Source organism: Tamandua tetradactyla, chromosome 3, assembly GCF_023851605.1.
Source record: "Tamandua tetradactyla isolate mTamTet1 chromosome 3, mTamTet1.pri, whole genome shotgun sequence".
Lineage (NCBI taxonomy): Eukaryota > Metazoa > Chordata > Mammalia > Pilosa > Myrmecophagidae > Tamandua > Tamandua tetradactyla.
Window position 1 is genome coordinate 81,296,998 of NC_135329.1, and position 24,286 is coordinate 81,321,283.

Below are 24,286 nucleotides of genomic sequence, written 5' to 3' on the forward strand. Positions count from 1 at the left end.
AGTGCACCTTTCTTTCAACTTTTCTGTCGATTTGTGAAAAAAAGGCTAGAGGAATATTCTCACTTGGCCACTGTACGGTGGCTGAACAGGGGTGGGGTAGAGGCAGGCTAGAGGCGGAGTCTAGGGGGGAGCCTCTGGCATGGCCCAGAGGCGGACTGGATGGGTGGCTGTGGGGTGGATGGAGCCAGGCCTGGAAGGAAGGCTCGTCCCCCAGGAGTCCCTTAGCTGTCGTCTCAACTCGTCCCACAGCAAAGGGGATGAGGGTAAGGGCCCAGCCCCCCTCCTCCAGAGACCCAGACCTCTCTCCTTGTTCTCTTACAGGACATGGATGCCCTAGTTTCCCTCAAATCCAGAATTTTGATGACGAAGACAACCTACTCTTCTGCGAGAACTGCAATCGCAAGACCCCGGCCTTGGAGGTAGGGCCGAGAGGCTGGGCAAGCATCCCCGCTGCCCTGAGGCAGTCCTGGCCTTGGGAGGAAGAGGACGGAGTAAGGGTGGTGGGGAGGGGCTGCTGGGGTCCACCCTGGACAGCTTCCTGCCAGGATGCCCCTCAGTCACATGGTAAGGAGGCAGGGAGGGGCTTGGCTGGGGCGGTGGAAGGAGTTGGGAGCATTTCTCTAGGAAATGCAGAAGTAGTTGTTCCCCAGGCCCAGAAGAGCTTCCAGGAGGCTGGGGTCAGGAAGACGCTTAACCCATGGTTCCCTGGCTCCTCACAGGGTGTCCCAGGGCTCCTTCAGTCTAGAGGGAGGGAGGGAGCTGGGAAAACAGGAGGGAGGAGGACAAGAGGGAGGGGGGTGGAGTGAGAGAGGGAAGGAGGGAAAGCTCTGTCAAACGTGTTTCAGGGTCGCATGGTGCAGTTGGGGTGCTCCAGGGGTCCCCCAGTGGGTGCATGTGTGGGCTGAAGCTGTAGAGCCATTTGTGAGGGTCCTGTAGAGAGGCCCACACCTTGGAGGGTGCCTCCGTTAGCCGTATCTGTGATAATGCCACGTAACAAACAGGTACAACACGCAGTGTAGGGGTTCCTGGGACTCATCATTCTAAGAAGGGCAAAGTCTCTTCAACTAACTCTGGTGCTTGCTGTGTGACCTTGGGCAAACGATTTAGACTCTCTGTGCCTCAGTCTGCTCATCTGTAAAATGAGACTGAAGTAACCTCTCGCTTTCCTTTTGTCACCCACGCAAGCAGTGGGACCTTAGTGAAAGTGCACGCATGCCTGACCGGGGCCACTGCTTGCCCACCCTATCCTGTGTCCTCCTCACTGTCTTACAGTTGTCTCCCATCTCTTTTGCCTCTCTCTGACCGCACATGGTCCCGCCAGCCTGACCGAAGTCAGTTCCCAGAGCTCCTGCGTGGGGAGGCGTGGGGTTTTCTGCATGTGCAGGTCCTCTTTGTGGGCTCACTGGGGACACCGAATGGGGTCACACTGCAGTACTGAGCCACTCCTGGACTCCCCAGGTGTCCATGCTGAGCCCCGCCCGCTGCCTGCTGTTCAGATAGGAGCACAATACTGGGGGGGAAGAAACCCAGTTACCTCGTACTATAGCTATGTGCACAAATCTAACAAACGGCAGCAAAAAAAAAAAAAAATTCACTGAAAATGCATCAGAATTAACGTAAGCACTCACTGTTGTTGCCTGACATGTTGTTATACAAAAAGGACTGTTTTCCTTTATTCTAACCAACTAGAAATAGTAGTGGAGAAATGCTCCTTTCCAATCACCCTAAACAATTCTCAAACACCTCGGAATCAACTTAGCAGGGAGTGGGTGAGACTTCTGTAATGAAAACTTGACCCAATTAATTAAGATGAGTGCCATGGAAAATGTTTCCTTATTTCTGAATAGAGGGAGGTATAAAAAATGCAGTGTCCCAAAATTATTGTAAAAGGGATATAATTCCATTTAAAAATCCCATTTAAAAATCCCATTGGAATTTCTTTAAGAACTTAGGTTAAAATGCTTATTTGAAAAAATGAAGAATGATAATAAAGAATATTTTCTTTTTCTTTTCCCACCGGGAATTGAACCCAGGTCCTCTGGCGTGGCAGGCAAGCATTCTTGCCTGCTGAGCCACCGTGGCCTGCCCAAGAATATTTTCATAAGAGGAATGATAATAAAGAATATCTTCATAAGAGGAAACCTCTAAGTAGATGTGAATTAAGTAAAAGATGGCCTTTTCAAATCAATATATCAGCTTAAGAAAATGAGTCGGGGGGCGGGCCATGGTGACTCAGCAGGTAAGAATGCTTGTCTGCCATGCCCGAGGACCCGGGTTCGATTCCCGGTGCCTGCCCATGTAAAAGAAAAAAAAAAAAAGAAAAATGAGTTGGGGAATGTTCCCTTTTTATTTTATTCTCAAAAATAATTTGTACAAGATTGGAGTTATTTCTGCTCTTGGTAGAAATTGCCAGGGAAGCTATCTGAGTCTCAAGGTTTTTTTTTTTTATCTTTGTGAACTTTAATAAGAGTTAACAGATTCACTTTCTTTAATATAATATCTATTTATATATCGCTATTCAGATCTTCTATTTCTTTGTCTCGACAGTTTGGTCAATTCTATTTTTCCAGAATTTTGTCTATTTCTACTAGATTTTCCAAAATTCTAGAGTAAAATTGTACATAATGTCCTCTTAAAAACTTTCGTTTAATGTTCTAAGATATAAGAGTCCATGGGTAGTTAGTGGTAGACCTGGGTTCGATTCCTGGACCATGCACCCAAAAGAAAAAAAAATTATAATTAATGTTCTAAGATCTGTCATGATGTCTTTCAATTAGTTCAGTTATTTATTTTGTTACTTCTTGTTTCTTTCTTGATAAGCCTTATTGGGGGTTTGTGGATTTTAATAATCTTTTCAGAGAACTCACTTTTACTTGTTGATTTTTCATAGGCTTGTTTTCTATTTCACTAATTTCCTTTGTTGTATTTTATTTGGATTTCAGTTACTGCTTTTTTTTTTTTTAACTTGTTGAGCTAGATACTAGAAAAACTAAAAGATTTTTAGCTTTTCTCCTTTGCTACAGAGCATTTTATGGCTATCATTTCCCCCCGAACTGCAGCCTTAGCTGCACCCATTAGCATTTACCAATGGAATTTTCATAGCCACTCATCCCAAAACATTCCCTATATATGTTGTCTTGACCTGTGGATTATTTAGAAAAGCATTAGTTTTTCAACATAGGAGGATCTGATTGTGTAGTCAAATTGTCTAATTTGGGCAATTAAATCTTTCTATTTGTTGCATTAGCTACAGAGAGAGCTGTGTTCAGGTGAGAGAGCTGTGTTCAGGTGAGTTTGTGAAGTCCTCCTTATGGTTCTGTCCATATTGTTTTTGTGTTTTTGACCCTATTCTTTGGTGTGTACATGTTTAGAATTGTTCTGTCTGCCTGGTGAATTGACCGCTTTGATATTCTGAAATGTCTACTTGTAGTTATGCTTTTGTCTTAACACCATCTTTGTCTAATGCTCATATAGCTAACCTTGGCCTTTTTTAGGTTGTGTTTGATTGTATAACTTTTTCCATCCCATTACTTTAAACTGAATTCCACTCTCTGGCATAGTTCTCTTTAAACAGCATATAGTTGACTTTTTATTCACTCCCTCTGATAATTTGTCATTTAATGAGTTCAGTTACTTCATTTATATTAAATGTAATTACTTATCCTTGGATTAAATCTATCACCTCATTAAGTGCTTCCTACTTGTCTTGCGGACTTTACATTCTTTATTCTCTCCTGACCTGGCTTGTGTGTTGAAGAAGGGTTTTTGCTCTTTCATTGTTTCCTTCTTCAGCGTTTGCCTATGAGTTTGTGCCATGCTGTCTTGATTTCTCGGTCTGAGGTTCCTGCTTCTTCTCTAACCGCTGGAGGCTTTGTGTTCACCTCCCTCTCAATTTATACGCCACTGCTATTGTGTATTTCAATTCTGTGTTTATCTTCACTGTTATGAGAGGTGTTATTTTCTTTATTTAGCCAATATTTATTTTTATTTACCTGTTCCTGTCTCATTTTGGTCATTCTTCCTGCTTTGTCCTGTTTGTGAGTATTTCACTTCTGCTTGAAGGGCGTCCTGTCTACCCTCCGTCTGATCTTCACGAAGCATGTTAGCTCTCGATCCTTCAGCTGAATATGTCTCTATATTGCCAGAGACAATATAGAGTCTCGGGCCTCAGTTGGAGGGTTGGGCAAGTGGGCAGCCACTCACAGAGCAGAAATCCAACCACAGCCTTACTCCCTGGGTCTGTGGTCTTCGGCCGACTCCCAGCTGCCTCTCCACTCATTTCCAGCAGGCCTGAAGGGTGTGCAGTGTGATGGAGTCTCATCCCCACCCCTCCTGTCTTTGTCTTTCCATCACCTGACCTCCCACTAATAACCCAGGCTGAGCCCAGGCTGCCCATGCCTGCTTTCCTGGGCAGACCAACAAGGCACCCGCCTGGATGGGACTTGGGGCTTCAGGACTGCCCTCTCCAAGCACCCCAGGGCCAAGGGAGACCCTGTCATGTTTTGTATAGTCTCCTGTGATTTTATCAGAACTGCTGCAGACCAGAGTTGGCTCAGAGGATGCCAGGCGGCTGGGGCAGGTGGTTCGAGAGCATTTTCTAGAGTGCAGGACTTTCCCTGAACTCTGGCAGGTGGGGTGTGCCTGGCTCATCCCTGCATTTCCCACTCTAGGAGAAACGCTTCCTGCGGCTCCCCAAGATCCTGATTCTGCAAGTCAGGGAGCTGACATTTGAAAATGGAAAGTTTCACAAGATTCAGGGGCCCATCAGTGTATCCGAAGTGCTGACACTGCAAATTGGTCCCAAGAAGGCTGATGCATCTCATTCCACAGATTCTTGTAGAGCCAGGCCCAGCCCAGCCCTGGTGAGTGCTTGACATTGCGGTGGGTGGGAGGTTCCCAAGATGTGGCACACTCGTTTGGCTGGCAAGGACACCGTGTTCCCTGACCAGCTTGCCTGCCCACCCACCCTTTCCTTCAGTAAACACCTACTAGGCTTGGGCCGAGCTAGTGCCGACTGCTGGACAGATGGCAGGGGCAGGGGGTGAAGGGGGAGGAGCCCATGGGCGGGTGCAGACCCCATGGGTCAGATGGGGGGTCGCAGGGTGGCACATGTGAAGGGTAGGTACAGACCCCACGGGACAGGCCTGGAAAGGCATGTGGGGTGGGTGCAGAGCCCTGGATAGGGCGAGCACTTGCTCTAGGAGACCCCAGTACAAATGTGGAGTTAAGATGAGGTGACCACTGTGCCTGGTGGAGTCCATTTGGGAGTGGCCCCTGGGTGGGCCTGGAAGACGAACTTGGCTGCTTTCTGTCTCCTCTCCTCCACCCCAAGGACCCTCAGTCCCAGACCCAGTGCCAGGCAGCTGGGCTTCGCTTTGCCCAGTGAGGCTGGATCTCAGCTGGGAGCTGCTTCATTCTTGGAGGAGAGGGTGGGGGTGGGTTATCAGCCTAACCTGGCTCTGGGCAGGGGCTCAACCAGCCTTCGGAGGGGTGGGTGCTGGAGGAGTGGAGCTGTGTGAGACCTGGGCGGTGCCCTGGCTGGGAGGCAGAAGCCCACAGGGATGGCCGTCCTCGTGACACCCAGGAGGGGGCTGGCTGGGCAGCGCCCACCCGCTCACAGCCCAGAGCCCCGGTCCCGGGGCATTATCTTGATGCACGGCAGGAGCACATGCCAGCCCTCTGCCCACTCCCCCAGGAACAGAAGCGCTACCACCTCTACGCCATGTGCAACCACTCAGGGGACTGCACTGGGGGCCACTACACGGCCCTCATCCGGCCCCGCGGCCAACAGCACTGGTACCGTTTCAATGACAGGCATGTGCAGTGGGTGAGTGCATCCCCCCACGGCCCCCCCACATCGCCCCTGGAGTTGCGTTGGGGAGCTGGAATTCCAAAATAAGGCAGCATCTGGTCAGCTGAGCACAACTGGGGAGACGAAGGAAGCCGAAGCTTCATGTAGCTTCTGCTGCTATCGTTATGGGAAGTTGTGAAGACCTGTTTCATTGAGAGTTAATGTCTTTGGCAAAAAAAAAAAAACAGAAAAATTGTTGCTTAAGTTTGGAAAGTGCTGCTTTCTCTTGTTTTAAGAAAAGTAATAATAAGAGAGAACTTAAGCAACCCTGAAAAATCAATTCCTGAGAAAAAGAAGAGCAGAGGAGCCAGTTGAGGGAAGGGACCGGCCCAAAGCTGAGTGACCTGGAGGATCTGAGGGGCCGGACAGCTGTGGGCAGTTGCATAGACAGGGGTCGGGGGTCAGACCCAACACCTTAAGGTCAGGGTCAGGGGTCAGGGCTGAGCAGAGAGGAGAGGAAGAGAAGTGCAGGGCAGGGAGGCCATGCACTCACAGACCCCCTCCTCTTCCCTAGGTGGGCACTTTACCTGGGCCCAACGCACTCAGGTATGGCTGCTGGATGATCCAGGTGGGGTGGGGGCAGGAATGGGGGCCCTGTGGCCCTGACCTGCCAGTGGGTGCCCACCCTGAGACTGTCATTTTGTGGTGGAATTGAGATTCAGTCATGGCACAGAACCCAGAGACAGGCCTGGGTATCACCCTTACCCACAGTACCTGCTCCTAGCTGCATTTGGCGGTAGAGGCGGTGGAGACCAGGAGCAGGGTGCAGACTTGTCCACACTGTCTGGCCACTGGGTCTCCTCGTGCAAAGGGCTGAGCCAGCAGTGTCACCGCGAGCCTCCATGAGGGAGGGGCAGCAGAGCTGACGTGGGTTGACGGGAGGCACCATTGAACCCCCCCTGCATGCTCTCTGAGGGACAGCGCGGACCTGCGCGGGTGGGGTGTGCGCTTGGGACGTTGCTCAGGTGACGCATGCCCCTCCCTACAGGCCCGAGGTCCCTTACCTGCTGATGTATCGCTGTGAGGACAGTGAAGACAGGTGGGAGTCGGGGCCCTGGGTGGGCGACGGCTTTCAGGGCACAAGGAGGTGCAGCCAGCACTGGGTGGGTGGGGGAGGCACACGGGACAGTCACAGCTGTCTTCGCCCGCACCCCGTCCACGAGCCGCAGTGGTAGGGGACAGTGGTCAGGACGCTGAGAAAGCAGTCCAGAGCCTTTGCCCAGGAGGCACTGCTGGGGTTTCCTGGCTCTGTGGGGCATGTTAGGGTCTGTTCTGGCCCCAGAGGGCTGTGGGACTGGGGGAGGGGGCCAAGGCCTTGCCTTGAGACCTAGGTGTTCAGGTACCTGCGTGTTCCCCCACCTTGTCCCATCCCAGGCACACACAGGGAAGGGGCCAGGGGCACGGGCAGACTACCTGTCCTCTTCCCAACACGTGAGTGTACTAGTCACTTGGTGACGGTAGAGGGATGAGAGGGTGAGAGTGAGAGCTGGACGCTGACTGGGGCTGCTGGGAAGAATTGGAGAAGAAGTGTGGGTGCTTGATTGAGGGGCTTGCAGTGGCGCTCTGGGGATGCCGCCAGCTTCGGGCTCCAGGCTGGTGCCAGTATCCAGGCAGCGTGCGGGTACATCATGATGGCCCCATGGTTTCTAACCTGGTCAGGGAAAGACTGAGCGGCTGTGTTGAGACGGGATCACGGGGGCGAATGGGGAGGCAGGACCCAGCCCTGCATGTGCAGACCGGGAGACACCACCAGACATGGTGTTGCAGGTGGCAGGAGAGCCGGCCCGGGTGCCTCACGTTGGCAGCAATGGGCTTGGGAGCTGCCTTTCTTCTGAGGGTCTTTTGAGCTCTAAGATTGAGGGAACCCAGGGGCTTCTGGGGAGAGGAGCAACTAAGTTAGAGGACCGAGCCCTGGGCTATCCACCAGCAGAGATTATGTCAAAGCCTAGAAGGAACAGCCGGTAGAAAGAGTGGGCAGCCTGGAGAACAGGCAAGCGCCCGTGGGGAAGGGTTTGGAGGAGTTGCTGGAGGTTCCCCACTGCCAGGCACATGCACCTGGCGCCCACTCCAGCTACACCTGTGCCCTGAGACTCCCGGAGTGACTGACGTAACCGGGCCTGGGCTGGGTGGGCCAGGCAGGCCGGGTGGGGTGGTGGCGCTGGGTAGTCATTGTGTGTAGTTGTCTTGCCCCCGCACTACAGGCAGGAAGAGGAGCCCAAAGACGAGGTTCCAGAGCAGAGGGCCTGGGACACGGCTGTCCCACAAAGGAGGGGGCCGCCTGCAGAGGGCCAGGGCAGGGCCCCAAAGAGACACACAGCTGCTGCTCTCCCCGAGGACAGCACCCTGGCCAGCCCACTTCTGGAGCACAGTGAAGAGTGGACAGGGGCTGGAGGCAGTGGTGCCCAGACCAAGAGAAGGTGAGTGGGGTGTGGTCCTGTCCTGAGGATGCCAGGTCAGCACCTGCCCTCAAAGGCATGCTGTCTTCTACCTCATGGGGGGTTAACCACAGGCCTGCCACCCAGTGCTTAATACAGCAGGCACCAACTCATGTAATGAGCTGTGATCTAACATCACTCGATATAACTTCACAATTCAGCACAGTAAATTTAAGGCTATATGCCCCAGGATCTTGAAGTGATGGGAGAAGCTGTGACAGTGCCTGTGCGGAGCCTCTTAAATCTGGAAACACAAGCAGAGGTTAACCCACAAGTGTAAACAAGGTTTGCCCAGGATGAGGGAAGAAGGTCTGGGATGGAAGAAGCACAGAGGTGGGGCCAAAAGGAAGCATGCATTAGCTCCTCGCTATGGAGAAAAGCAGGAGGGCCCAGAGAAGGTGGCTGTAGGCATACTGCCGAGCTCATAGGAGGGCAAATGCTCTCCCCAAGGTCTGAAAGCCGTGGGGCACCACGGGACCCTGATCTTGGCTCTGCCTCAAGCTGGGCGAGGAGAGGTGGTGGGGACAGATTTAGGACCAGAGGATGTGGCATTCAGAAAGGTGAAAGCTCTGGGTGCCGCCAGCTCTTTACAGCCCACCTCCCACCAGTCCTGTAGTCCCAGCCAAGGGGTGGACAGGAAATGACTGGGTTTGGCCCGAGAGGATGGTACTCCTTGTGAACCAGTACTCACTTAGAGGAGAAGAAAGTGGTTTTCCTGAGCAGGGTAGTCACAAGCCTGCCCTTATATGCCTTTAGCCTTCCATAAAAGAGCAGGACTAAGAGCCCCCATATCACAAAATTCACACAGGTTCATTTGCAGAAGCATGTACTTAACCTTTCAAAGGGCCAGGCCCGTGGACGGAGCCATGCAGGGCCCCCACCCGCCCGTCAGCAGAAGAGGAGCTTACAGAGCCCTGGAGGACATGACTCCCCGGTCCCCTGAGCCAGTCTGCAGAGCAGCTGCCATCGGTCAACTGCAATAAATATAAATGTGCATACATATTAAAATAGATGAAAATGGGAATATTAAACAAGGCACAAGAACAGGTCATGTGAAAAGGTAATTTGACAAAAGAAACTGTTGAAATAAGAAGAAAGAAAAATACATTCATTGGTAGTTTCTACGCATTGGATGAGTTACATAGCAGATGAGACAGTGGATAAGAAATGTTGTGAACTCAAGATGGTCCTGGGGAAAGAGAATTTACGAGGCACAGATGATAGAATCAAAAGGTCTGAACGACCTTCAAAATGAAATTTAAAATATCAAGTATGAGTTCCAAAAAGGAGGAAGAGTGCAAGTGGGAGAAAGGTGAAACTCGAAGAAATAATAGGCGAGACTTTTCCAGAACTGGTGACGGGCATGAAGCCAGACAACTAACATTAAATCTGTAGCTAGGCACTTCTTATCGAGCCTGCAGAATTCCAAAAGCAAAGAGGAAGCTCCTGAAAGCATCCAGAGGGAAAAAACTGAGTTTTTACGAAGGAACAGTGTGGTTGACAGCAAGAGAGGAAAGCTGAAGCAATGCAGTGTGTTCAGGTTGTTCAGAAAATAATTGCTGGCTTCTAATTCAATTCCCACTACACTCATCATAGCTACCAGGCTTTCAGGCACACAGAGTCTCACCAAGCTCAGCACTGACAAGCCTTGACATAACACCCACTGTTCTAGTTTGCCAGCTGCCACAATGCAAAATACCAGAAATGGAATGGCTTTTAAAAAGGGGAATTTAGTAAGTTGCAAATTGACAGTTCTAAGGCCATGAGAATCTCCATAAAGCAAAATAAGAACAATGTCCAAACCAAGGCACGATCAAGAGGTAACCTTCACTCAAGAAAGGCCAATGAGTTCAGCATTTCTCTCCCAACTGGGAAGGCACATGGTGAACATGGCGACAGTCTCTTAGTTTTCTCTCCCAGCTCTTGCTTCATGAAGCTCCCCAGCGGCATTCTCCTTCTTCATCTCCAAAGGTAGCCGGCTGGTGGGTTCTGTGGTTCTCTCGTCATTCAGTCGTGGTTCTGCAGCTCTCTCCTTGTTCTCAAAAGGAACTCTCTCCAAAATGTCTCCTCTTTTATAGGGTTCCAGTAAACTAATCAAGCCCCACATAGAACGGGTGGAGACATGTCTCCATCTAATCAGGGTTAATACCCACAATTGACTGAGTCACATCTCCATGGAGAGAACCTAATCAAGTTTCCAACCTATAGCTCTGAATAAGAATTAGAAGAAACTGTTGCACTTACAAGATTGATTAGGATTAAAAGATGGCTTTTCTAGGGTACATAAATCCTTCCAAACCAGCATGCCCATTGAGAGGTGAACTTCAGGGAGAAAATGACCAAACTCAGCAGGAAGGAGTGGAACTCAAGTTAGGTAGGGATTAATGGTTGGGGTCTGGGACTCTTTCCCACTTTGCTTGCTGGCACAGTGGCACACCTGCAGGGGTGCATGGCTCATGACAGGAGTCAGTAAGCCGGTACCTAGCACCTAACAAGCAGGGAAGAGGCTGGGCAAGGAGCCCCCGGCCCTGGGTCCAGACACCAGGAGTGGAGAGGTGGCATGGTGGACAGGTTGTGCCTGTACACAGATTTGTCATATTTGCATTGGACTCCTGAACCTGTGAGAAGAAGAAAAGTTGGAAGTTTGAGGAAAAACTAAATCCTGGAGATTAATGAAAGAAAATGGGCTGGGCACCTTGGCTGCAGTGCAGGACAGTCGGGGGCTCCCGCATGGGTAGGAGATGGGCAGAGGGGCCAATGGCCTGCAGATCATGGAAGAAGGGGGCATGGGGCTGGGGACCCCTGGGAGGAAAATCAGAGGCTAGAGGAGGGGTGGCTGGAAACCAGAGACATCAGGGCCTGGATTGGCGTGGCCCTGGAGCGAGAGATGGGGGCGCAGCTCCAGACCTAAGCTGCCTTTCCCCTCTCGGGCTCAGGCCATGGGTTGAGGCCAGTCAGAGCCTGGACAAGGCTGGAGAGAATGCCGGCCACCAGGATCCAGAAGGGCTGAAGAAGACCCTGGAGCGAGAGCTGGCGACTGAGCCTGAGGGAGACTCAGGCTATGGACTGAGTTCAGCAGCTATGGACTACCTGGGATGGCCGTGTAAGTGTCCAGTGACCCAGGCTCCCAACAATGGGGTCGGCCCAGGAGGTCACTTGCTCCTGCCCATCTTCCCACCAACGGGCCCCAGAATTGCTATGTGTGCACCCCACCACAGGGGACCCCACCCCAAGGGGAGGACCGTCCCTGCTCTGTGTGGGCCTGGCTTGGGGGTGGGGGCAGTAACTGACCACAGTCCTTCAGGGGTCACTGGTCTTGCCCCCACCCAGAGGCCACCCCAGCAGTGGGAAGTGCCTTGGCCTGTGGGGTCTGCTTGGCTCTCACCATCTCGGCACCCTGGGTGGAGGGAGGGAGGGGGCCAAGAGTCTCCAGGCTGCATCCTCAGCCCAGGGTCCTCCCCCAGACCAGAAGCTGGAGGGCACGACCGAGGGGCATTTAAGCCAGGCTCCAAGTCAGAGGGATGGGATTCACTTTTTTTTTAATTAAATATATATATATGAGAGCAGTTGTAGATTTAAAGATAAAATCATGTAGAAGTTTCAGCTTCCCGGGCAGGGCCTTCCTGGGGTGAGCACTTTGCATTAGCTGGGACTTTGCTAGACCTGGTGAATCATCATTACTATGTAACAGTATTATTAGCTGTACTCCCTGGCCCATGCAGGGTCCTCTCTGGATGTTTTACATTTCTTCTCTGAGGATATATGTACAAAGTAAAAGGAAGCATTTACCAGGTTCAGGTGTACAGCTCAGGGACACCGGCACATCACCTGGCTGGGCCACCACACCCACGCACAGCATACCTAAATGCTGCCGGAACGCAATGGACCAAAAATGGAAGAGATTTTAAAAGGGGGAGTAAGTTTTAAACTGGTCAATAAATTATAAGCTTACAGTTCTAAGGCCATAAAAATATCCAAAGCAAGGCATCCAGAGAAAGATACCTTGACTCAAATAAGGGCCGATGTCTGTCACGTGAGAAGGCACCTGGCTGGCCTCTGCTGGGTCTTTGGCTTCTGGTTTCAAACAGCTTCCCAGTGGGGGGGGGGGCATGTATTCTTTCTGCATCTCCGAACATCTGGGTGTCTTGTTGGCTCTGTGGTTTCTCCAAAATGTTTCCCCTTTATAGGACTCCAGTAAACTAATCTGGATGGGCAGAATCACAGCTCCATCTAAGGCCACAGCCACCACTGGTGTGCCACATCTCCATGGAAGTCATCTAATCATGAGGTTTCCACCCTAAACGATAGGTCTAGCCCCACAAGATTGGATTTGGATTAAAACAAGGCTTTTCTGGAGTCCATAATAGTTTCCAAGCACACACCTACGCACAGCTTTGCAGTACTGGGGGGTCACCCCTCCCCACCTTGATATCCTCCCCGAAGTTCTCTATGAATTTGCATAATCTGATTTTAGGGTTCACTCATGTGGGGCCACAGGGAGTTTAGCAGGGCTGAGACCCGTGCCCAAGTGCTCTGCATGAACTGCACCAGGGAAGGCGCAGGCTGGGAGTAGGGGAGCAGCTTTTGTGCTCCCCCATCCCTCAGTCTTGGGCTGGACGCAGGGGCGTGACCTCCCCTCCCAGCAGCTCCTGCATGTCCAGCGTGGTTCTCTGAGAGGGGGCAGCTGAGAACCCAGGGTGGCCCTGCAGAGCTGGTCAAGGGGGCCTGGATGTGGTTCTCTGCCCAGGGGCCACTGGGCACTGCTGGGTGACCTTACACAGGTCACTGAGCTTCTCTGGGCCCCAAGTCCTCCCTATTAAGTACCACACTCCTTTCTTCAGTCAAGAGTAATAGGGGGGAAAGAAACAAAACAAAACAACAACAACAAAAAGATTAATAGGGGGTACCTTTCTTTACAAAAACCTGTCAACTCAGGGCCTAGCACAGGTATATGTATTTTAAAAATTGTGGCAGTTATTCCTTTAATAAAAATAATGACCTTAATCTCTGTTTTCCTCCAGCAGCATCCCATTTACCCATGGAATGAGCAGCTACTCCCACTCCCTGGGGCTGAGGCCAAGCATGGACCCTTTCTAGCCGGACCCAGGCCTTTACCTCATAGCCCCACCCCCAGAAGTGGGCACCAGGTTCCCTGAAGTACCCTAGGGTTTCCTGACCCTTGGCCCCGCACGACCCTTTCCCCCACGCACCCATAGCCTCTTCCCCACAGGGCCCCTTCCCCCCTCTCCACAGCCACTTCTCCCTCCATCACTGTCACTGCACCCCTGGCTGCTATGGCCCAGCCCACCCCTAGGATCCCACCCCACTCCGACTTGTTTGTCCTCCAGAACTGCTCATGGGCTCAGGCTGGGGCACATTGTCCGGCTGTCCAGACCAATGGGGGCTCCTAGCTGGCTCCCTACTCCACACTCCAGGGAGGGTCTCCTCATCAGAGCCAGAGAAGGAGGGAAGCAAGGGAGCTGGGACGGGTGTCCTACTGTCCGCTGGGTCTCTGCAGATGCCCCGTAGCCATGGGGGCATGAGAGGGAGCAAGTACAAGAGTGGGACAACAGTAGCTGGGAAAACGAGAGGAAACCGTGGGCTCTGGGGGCTGAGGAAGCCCTGAGGACCCCACTGCAGCCCAAAGGTGCAGGGTCAGAGCAGAGCCGCAGGCCTGGAGGGAGGACGTGGGCACAGACAGACTCAGGGAGCTCCACCCGCACTGAGACAGTGGCCTGTGACCTGCGGAACATGTCCTGGGGCAGGAGCCAGGAGTGCCCTTGAGCAGACAGCTGGCCTGCAGGGCCCCACAGTCCCTGAGTCCCCACCCTCATGGAACCATTGCTGGTCATGCTGCCACCTCAACTTTGGCCAGAGGCGATAACCTGGCGTCCCTCCCAGTATCCCATCAGCCCCGAGAGGAACCCAAGAGCTGCTCCCCTGGGGTAGGGACAACCGAGAGACCCCAGCCAGGCTTGGCATCACCCACCTGCAGCCACACAGGTGGGCGTCTGGAGAGAGGGGATGGATGATGGAAAATACCCACTCCCCAGCCCACAGGGAGGGCTGATTGACCCGGTATCCACAAGCAAAGCCATGGCTATATTCAGGAATTCTGAGGGCCAGTTACTGAGGTATGCTTTTGTTATTACAAGTCAAATGAATAATCTTAAAATTACACAAATGCCCATTAACAAAGGCAAACATACCTGCGCTTTTCACACCCGATTCTTTATCTGCACCCCCCGCTGCCCGTGTCTGGAGGTGCCGGATTTCCTGCATTTGGTGGGAGCAGTGCCCCCTCTGCCCATCTGCTACATCCAGGACCCCATGGTGGGCGCTGGAAATCCACAAATGCTACAAATCAGACATTGGTTTAGTGCTTTGTTGATTGTCTAGATGAAAAAGAGATGGAGAAAAATTTAATAAAGTAGAGTAAACTTCAGATGTGTCCTGAGGTTTGAGTTACCTTGCCTGCTCAGGCAAATAACATGGAATGGGTTGGCTTAAACAGTGGGAAATTAAAAAGCTCACCATTTTGCGGTTAAGAGAACATCCAGATGAAGGTGTCATCAAAGCTGTACTTTCTTCCCAAACTGGCATTTTGGGGCTGGCTGTGGCCACTTTTGTTCCTGAGCTTCTCTGTCACGTGGCAAGGCACATGGGGCCACTCCTGGCATCTGCCTTCTCCTCCAGCTCCCTTGATCTCCAGTTTATTGCTTCCCATGGCTTTCTCTACATGTATCTGTATTTTATTCTGCTTAAAAAGACTCCAGAAATATGGTGGAGACCCACCCTGAATGAGGTGAGCCACACCCTCCCTAGAGCCACCTTATCAAAAGGTCTTGCTGACACAGGATAGAATAGGGCACCAAGGCTGTGGCCCCTGGTCTTCTATCCAGCTTCCAAAGAGTTAATACAGAGTTGCAAACTTAAGCTGCAAACTTTCTGGGACAAAAACTTCCCCTGAAGCCCTGAAACCTCCCCAAACCATTGAAACCTTCCCAAACCATAAAGGCTTGTAAAATTCTGGGACCAAAGTAAATTCTTAGTTAATGATAGGAAGCACTGGGTCATAAAGACTGCTAACCATTTGTCCAAAGATAAATTTTAGGTGTATGATGACAAACCATGAATTCTTTTTTTTTTAATTAAATTTTAATTTTTTTCAAAACTATAACAACAAACAAACACAAACATTCTTAACTTATGGTCATTCTGATCTACATATATAATCATTAATTCACAGTATCACATATTTGCATATTCATCATCATGATAATTTCTTAGAACATTTGCATCAATTCAGAAAAAGAAATAAAAAGACAACAGAAATTCATACATACCATACCCCTTACCCCTCCCTTTCATTGATCACTAGCATTTCAATCTAAATTTATTTTACATTTGTTCCCCCTATTATTTATTTTTATTCCATATGTTTTACTTGTCTGTTGATAAGGTAGATAAAAGGAGCATCAGACACAGGTTTTCACAATCACACAGTCACATTGTGAAAGCTATATCATTATACAATCATCTTCAAGAAACATGGCTACTGAAACACAGCTCTACATTTTCAGGCAGTTCCCTCGAGCCTCTCTATTACATCTTGACTAACAAGGTGATATATATTTAATGTGTAAGAATAACCTCCAGGATAACCTCTAAACTCTGGAATCTCTCAGCCATTGACACTATTTTGTCTCATTTCACTCTTCCCCCTTTTGGTCTAGAAGGTTTTCTCAATCCCTTGATGCTGAGTTCCAGCTCATTCTAGAATTTCTGTCCCATGTTGCCAGGAAGGTCCACACCCCTGGGAGTCATGTCCCACATAGACAGGGGGAGGGTGGTGAGTTTGCTTGTTGTATTGGCTGGAGAGAGAGGCCACATCTGAGCACCAAAAGAGGTTCTCTTGGGAGTGACTCTTAGGCCTAATTTTCAGTAGCTTGACCTGTCCTTTGTGGGGTTAAGTTTCATGTGAACAAACCCCAAGACTGGGGGCTCAGCCTATAGCTTTGGTTGTCCCCACTGCTTGTGAGAATATCAAGAATTCAACTTGGGGAGGTTGAATTTTCCCCCGTTCTCATCATTCCCTGAAGGGGACTTTGCAAATACTTTTCCACTCACTGATCAAATCACTCTGGGAATCATCGGGGCTTCACTCTGGGGATACCAATAAAATCTAATGTCCTACCCAGGTTCCATGTACTTAGGTTGTTCAACCAACTATCTACATAAGTTATGTTAGGAGATGCACTAGTCAAAATATAAATTTTGTACCAAATAGACATTTTTAAATTTAGTTTCACACATAAGTTGAAATTTTTAAATATTAATTACCATCTATTTTCAGCACCCTGCAGTAATGACATTCCTTTGTTCTTATGCAAAAAAATTTTAAAATTTGTACATTTAGTCATTATCATATACACTCTAGGCATTCCTAGATTATACCATCTCAATCTTTAACATCTATCTTTCTTTCTGATTTCATTTATGCCCCCACCCCTCCTCCCTCTATCATTCTCACCGTCAGCTTCATTCAGCGTTTTAACATAATTGTACTACAGTTAGGTAGTATTGTGCTGTCCATTTCTGAGTTTTTATATTCAGTCCTGTTGCACAATCTGTATCCCTTCAGCTCTAGTTACCCAATATCTTACCCTATTTCTATGTCCTGATGGTCTCTGTTGCCAACGAAATATTCCAAGTTTATTCACTAATGTCAGTTCATATCAGTGAGACCATACAGTATTTGTCTTTTTGTTTTTGGCTAATCTCACTCAGCATAATGTCCTTAAGGTCCATCCATGTTGTTACATACTTCATAACTTTATTCTGTCTTACAGCTGCATAATATTCCATCATATGTATATGTCACAGTTTGTTTAGCCACCCGTTCATTGATGGACATTTTGGCTGTTTCCATCTCTTGGTAATTGTAAATAATGTTGCTATAAACATTGGTGTGTAAATGTCCATTTGTGTCCTTGCTCTCCTGTCCTTTGAGTAGAGACAGCATACAGATGGATCCTGTTTTTAATCCATTCTGCCAGTCTATGTCTTTTGATTGGGGAGTTTAATCCATTAACATCTAGTGTTATTACTGCACAGGTAGTACTTTCTTCTACCATTTTGCCTTTTGGATTTTATCTGTCATATCTAATTTTCCTTCTTTTTACCTTTAGTCATAGTCTTCCTTTCTACACTCTTCTCCACACCGCTCTCTTCTGTCTTTTTGTATCTGTCTGTAGTGCTCCCTTTAGTATTTCTTGCAGAGCTGGTCTCTTGGTCACAAATTCTCTCAGTGATATTTTGTCTGAAAATGTTTTAATTTCTCCCTCATTTTTGAAGGACAATTTTGCTTGATATAGAATTCTTGGTTGGCAGTTTTTCTCTTTTAGTAGTTTAAATATATCATCCCACTGTCTTCTTGCCTCCATGGTTTCTGGTGAGAAATCTACAGATAGTCTTATCAGGCTCTCCTTGTAAGTGATGGATTGCTTTTCTCTTGCTGCTTTCAAGATTCTCTCTTTCTCTTTGACCTCTGACATTGTGATTAGTAAGTGTCTTGGAGAATGTCTATTTAGATTTATTCTCTTTGGGGCATGCTGCACTTCTTGGATCTGTAATTTTAAGTTGGGAAATTTTCAGTGATAATTTCTTCCATTAGTTTTTCTCCTCCTTTCCCCCCTCTCTTTTCCTTCTGAGACACCCACAACATGTATATTTGTGCGCTTCATATTGTCTTTCAGTTCCCTGAGTCCCTGCTCATATTTTTCCATTTTTCCCTATATTTTATTTTTCTTGCTGGATTTCAGATGTTCCTTCATCCAGTTCAGAAATCCTATGTTCTGTCTCTTGAAATCTACCATTGTAGGTTTCCATTGTTTTTTTTTTTCATCTCTTCTACTGTGCCTTTCATTCCCATAAGTTCTGTGATTTGTTTTTTCAGACTTTCAATTTCTTCTTCTTGTTCATTCCTTGCCTTCTTTACATCCTCCTTCAGTTCATTGATTTGGTTTTTGATGAGGTTTTACATGTCTGTTCGTATATTCTGAATTAAATGTTTCAGCTCCTGTATCTCATTTGAATTGTTGGTTTGTTCCTTTGACTGGGCCATATCTTCAATTTTCCTAGTGTAATTTGTTATTTTTTGCTGGTGTCTAGGCATTACATTACCTTAAGTAGTCCATTCTGGAGTTTGCTTGCACTTCTTTTACCTAGGTTTTTCTTGCTGGATGAATTTGTTGTCTATTTGTTCTTTGACATTCAGTTCAGCTTTATCTGGACCTCTAGCTTAGGTTTTGTTTAACAGAGGAGAATTTTTCAGTTCTTGTTTTCTTGTTTCTTGCCCTACTTGTATGGTGCCTTTTTCCCCCCACACTTAGGTATTATAGACTGCAGCTGGACAGTCTATATTTTCCCAGACAAACTGGTCTCCTATAAGGAGGAAAGAGTCACCTGCATTAGTTTTCCCCAAGGGTGAGACCCAGCAAGTTGAAAGACTTTCCTTTGAAGTCTCTGGACTCTGTTTTTCTTATCCTGCCCACCATGTAGTGCTTGTCTGCAGGTCCCACCAGCATAAGATGATGCGGTACCTTTAACTTTGGCTGGAGGCATTGTGGAGACTGAGCAGAGGTTGTAGGCTGGTTCTAATGGCTTCAAATTACCAAGCCCTGATGTCTGAATTCCTTGAGAGAGGGATTCCACCTGAGTTGGGCTTCACCCCTCTCCTGGGTAAGGCACAGTCTCCAGAGAAGCCCTCAAATGAGTTTGTTTCTGCCTATGACTGGGGCAGTTGCAGCTTGAGGAGCCCTCCCACTATATCCAAAGGCAGTCAAGCCTTTGTAGAAACACAGCCACAAAAACCTCTGTTTCCTTCTTTTTTTTCCTTTTTCCATCATCCCTGCCCCCTTGGCACCGTGGCAAAAATGAGCGACCTCCACTTTGACCAGGTTCATGTGAGCTGGGGGAGAATTTGTTAATTAATGTCACAATTGGCGTTTGATTGGGCTCAGCCCCTGCTGCTGGTAAAGTCTCTTTCCTTTCCCCTCTAGGAAGCAGCCTGTGGGGGAGGGGCGCTGGCTGCTGCATCTTGGGGAACTCACAGTTCTGGGGAGGCTCGCAGCCGGTCCAGCTGGTCCAGACTGGAGTACACTGTGTGTCTGGTCACTGACGTGGCCCCAAGAGCTGTTCGGTACTGTTTCTGATTATTTAGTAGTTGTTCTGGAGGACGAACTAAAATGCGCACAGTGTTAAGCCGCCATCTTGACCTCGAAGTCCCCCCAATGCTGTTTTATAAAAAATATTTTTATTGAGAAATATCAACTACATTAGATGCTCAATGGCTCACAATATTCTTCACCAGGATCATTTTTAGAACATCTGTATCAGTCCTGAAAAAGAAATAAAAAGAAGAAAAAAGAACACATATATCCTATTCCTCTTACTTTCCTCTCATTGACCCACAGTATTTAAATCTACTCAATTTTACCCTATTATTTACTTATTATCTTTATTATTTTTTAACTCACTTTCCTTGTAAAAGGAGCATCAGACACAATTTTTTCACAATCACACAGTCACATTGCAAAAGCTATATAGTTACACAGTCTTCTTCAAGAATCGAGGCCACTGGAACACAGTTCAACATCTTCAGGTACTTCCCACTAGCCATGCCAATACACCACAAACTAAAAAGGGATGTCTATATAATGTATAAGAATAACCTCAAGGATAACCTCTCTACTCTGAAATCTCTCAGCCACTGAGTATGTATTTGGCCTCACTTCTCTTTCCTCCCCATTTTGTCAAGAAGGCTTTCTCATTCCCAGGATGTATGGTCCAGGCTCATCCTTGGGAGTCAAGTCCCATGTTGCCAAGGAGATTTATGCCCCTGGGAGTCATGCTCCACATAGGGGAGGGCAGTGAGTTCACCTGCCAAGTTGGCATAGAGAAAGAGGCCACATCTGAGCAACAAAAGACATTCTCTGGGGGTGATTCTTAAGCATAATTATCACTAGGCTTAGCTTCTCCTTTTCAGGAATAAGTTCATAGGGGTAATTGCCAAAATTGAAGTCTCAGCCTATTGAATTGGTTGTTCCCACCATTTGTGAGAATACCAAGAATTCTCCAGATGGAGAAGTTGAATATTTCCTCCTTTCTCCCCAGTCCCACTAGCTTGTACAAACCAACAAGATCTCATTCCCTATTCAAGATTCCATGTAATGATGGTATTCAAGCAAACTGACCAATAAGTTAAATTAGATAATGTGCTACCCCAAATATAAATTTTATACCAAATAAACATCTCTCCGTTGTGTTCTAGCACAGAGGTTGAAGTTTGAAAGTATGGTCCATATCATCCTTTCCCCAGTTTCTGATTTATCTAAGTCCTAAACATATCAGCTTTATTCATATCTCTAGACAAAGTCTGATCACTTTTTAAACTGCTGCTGAATGGGGTAATGCTGACTTTCATAACTTCAGTACTCTAACTCCGAGTTCCTGTTTCACATAAATACCCAAAGTTCAAGAAATGACCAGACTATATACAAATAGCTCATTATCTCAGAACTCAGAAATATAATTTACAATTCCTAAATATATGTTACTGCTGTAAGAGCTTACAATCTAGGAACCTTTATAATAGGACCCAACTAATAACCATGCTCTTGACTTCAATTCTCTGAGTTTGTACATTATAGTTAATCAATATGAGTGAGGCATGATGATATTTTTCTTTTATTTCTGACATTTTTTCTACATTGTGTCCTTAAGATCCATTCACCTAGTTGCATCTCAAATTCATTCCTTTTTGTAGCCACTCAGTCTGTTGTATGTCTATATAGAATCCTCCATAAACACATAAGAAGATATTTGCTGCCACATGAAATAATTGAATATTAGAGGAGAAAAGAATCTTGAAAACAGAGAACTCTTAGTGTATATAAAAGATCACAGGAGCTTCTAGAGAGAAAAAAAATGGCAACTGCAAATTAGTAGAAATTGGACAGGCATCTAAATTTGAATCACAGCCACAAGATTATCCTGGGGCAATCACATGAAACTTTTAAAGGAAAATGATCTGTATCTAAAACTCTATACCCAGCCCTTGTAGCTTGAGGCTTTATAACCCCAGAAAAACATATTCTTAAATATAATCCACTATTTTGGGTGTAAACACATTGGTTTAAGTAGGGCATTAGAGGAGGCTACTTCAGTTAAGGTGTGAATCACATCATTCAGAATGGTTCTTAATTCTTTTACTGAGGTCCTATGTAAATTAATTGAAGTTCAAACAAAGAGAGAGAAAGCCATGGAGGCAAAAAGCTGAATCCAACAAAACCTAGAAGAGTAGGGAGAAACCAGCAGATGCTACCATGTTTCACCATGTGGCAGAGAAGTGAAGGGTCCTTCACAACCAGTCTTGAGGAAGAAAGCGCCACCTTGACAATGTCTCGATTCTGACATTTTCCAGGCCTCAAAACCATGAGTGAACAAATTCTCATTGTTCAACCTAATCCATGTCATGGTATTTGCTTTGGGCAGTCTAGGAAACTAAAACACTAATCAAAAATCAAGTATAAGGACAAAAAAACATTTTTTGATGTACGAAATCCCATAACCTTTACCACCAATGTATTATTCTGAGCTATAATTCCAGGTTGACAGATATACATGAGGTATTAATATAAATTTTAGATATACATGAGATGTTAACACAAATCAGAGCAATATTTATTGGAGTACAAGAAAACTGAAAAAAATAAAATCAAAAAGGAATAAGTCCCATCCAAGTAATTTTGGTAATATTTAAGAAAGCATATATAATCCTAACTTAAGAAGTCAGGAACTTGAAAATTAAGGAAGATCAAAGAAGAAGGAGGAGGAGAAAGAGAGAAAAGTTTTTAATTAAAGGAAAGGAGAGGGAGGGAGAAATGCAAGGAAAAAGAGGAGAGAAGAAGAGCAAAGTGAGAAAAGAAAGGAAATAAAGCAGAAAGAAAGTTGCAAGTTGGGTGTGAAGATAACCAATCACTAATGAGTTTTTGAGAAACCAATGGGATGCAAAAAGAATAATTAATATGTCTTTGGTCCTAGGTATATCCTTTTCAAATGTCCCAAAGATTTGTAGCATGGTTCTCTGCTTTTTTTGTGATCAATAGTACTAAGGTTGTGCTAATGACCTATGTTTTTCAACATTTAATTCAAAGTATTCAGAGAGAATTTTAACATTATCAATCCTGAAAACAAAGGAAAAATCCTATGATCATGCAGAAGGATAAACAAGTGAGGGAAGTTATCAGTTCAAATAGGGAATGATTAAGACAAATTTTGAAAGTGGATGAGTTGAACTATTTTTTATATTTTTATATATTTTAAAATATTTTATATATATATATATTTTATATTTCCTAAATATGTAAACATAAAAAGTAATTATCAACAGTCTCTTCAATAAATGGTGCCTAGAGAACTGGATATCCATATGTAAAAGAATGAAAGAAGACCCGTATCTCACACCTTATACAAAAGTTAACTCAAAATGGATCAAAGATCTAAACATTAGGTCTAAGACCATAAAACAGTTAGAGGAAAATGTAGGGAGATATCTTATGAATCTTACAACTGGAGGCAGTTTTATGGACCTTAAACCTAAAGCAAGAGCACTGAAGAAAGAAATAAATAAATGGGAGCTCCTCAAAATTAAACACTTTTGTGCATCAAAGAACTTCATCAAGAAAGTAGAAAGACAGCCTACACAATGGGAGACAATATTTGGAAACGACATATCAGATAAAGGTCTAGTATACAGAATTTATAAAGAGATTTTTCAACTCAACAACAAAAAGACAGCCAACCCAATTACAAAATGGGAAAAAGACTTGAACAGACACCTACCAGAAGAGGAAATACGGATGGCCAAGAGGCACATGAAGAGATGCTCAATGTCCCTGGCCATTAGAGAAATGCAAATCAAAACCACAATGAGATATCATCTCACACCCACCAGAATGGCCATTATCAACAAAACAGAAAATGACAAGTGCTGGAGAGGATGCGGTGAAAGAGGCACACTTATCCACTGTTGGTGGGAATATCAAATGGTGCAACCACTGTGGAAGGTAGTTTGGCGGTTCCTCAAAAAGCTGAATATAGAATTGCCATACGACCCAGCAATACCATTGCTGGGAATCTACTCAAAGGACTTAAGGGCAAAAACCCAAATGGACATTTGCACACCAATGTTTATAGCAGCGTTATTTACAATTGCAAAGAGATGGAAACAGCCAAAATGTCCATCAACAGATGAGTGGCTAAACAAACTGTGGTATATACATACGATGGAATATTATGCAGCTTTAAGACAGGATAAACTTATGAAGCATGTAATAACATGGATGGACCTAGAGAACATTATGCTGAGTGAGTCCAGCCAAAAACTAAAGGACAAATACTGTATGGTCCCACTGATGTGAACCGACATTCAAGAATAAACTTGGAATATGTCATTGGTAACAGAGTCCAGCAGGAGTTAGAACCAGGGTAAGATAATGGGTAATTGGAGCTGAAGGGATACAGACTGTGCAACAGGACTAGATACAAAAACTCAAAAATGGACAGCACAATAATACCTAATTGGAAAGTAATCATGTTAAAACACTGAATGAAGCTGCATCCGAGCTAAAAAAAAAAAAAAAATTTTTCTGGAAAAAATATACATATGAGCTAAAAACATACAAACTACCCCATATTCCATGTAGGCAATGGATTTTTAAGTTTCTGGCAAAATGCATGAAGTTGATAGTACTGATTATCTCTTGGACAGAAGACAGTCACCTTGTAATTTAAAAATTTGAACCAATATATAATATACACATTTAATTTGTCTAAATGTGAAAATACTTTATAGAAAAGTGCGTAAGCAAAGAAAGGTATATAAAATGGAACTATATTTATGAATATTGCAGGTAGTTTCTTCCAGACTATAATA

The 24,286-nt window shown here is 46.3% G+C and overlaps 1 protein-coding gene across 5 annotated transcripts; it reads left to right on the forward strand.

Annotated features, from left to right (window-relative positions):
• The first annotated feature begins 149 nt into the window (after nt 1–149).
• On the forward strand, nt 150–14,731 carry LOC143677441 (ubl carboxyl-terminal hydrolase 18-like). 5 transcript variants are annotated; one of them, XM_077153394.1, is made up of 8 exons: nt 150–419; nt 4,671–4,862; nt 5,696–5,827; nt 6,366–6,397; nt 6,840–6,890; nt 8,053–8,268; nt 11,223–11,389; nt 12,474–14,731. In XM_077153394.1, coding segments are annotated over exons 1-8 (954 nt in total). In that variant the 5' UTR covers nt 150–257; the 3' UTR covers nt 12,476–14,731. The 5 variants fall into 5 exon arrangements, with proteins under 5 accessions (XP_077009509.1, XP_077009507.1, XP_077009508.1 ...); XM_077153392.1 differs by having other exon boundaries at nt 13,308–14,731; XM_077153393.1 differs by having other exon boundaries at nt 13,311–14,731.
• Nucleotides 14,732–24,286: the final 9,555 nt, after the last annotated feature.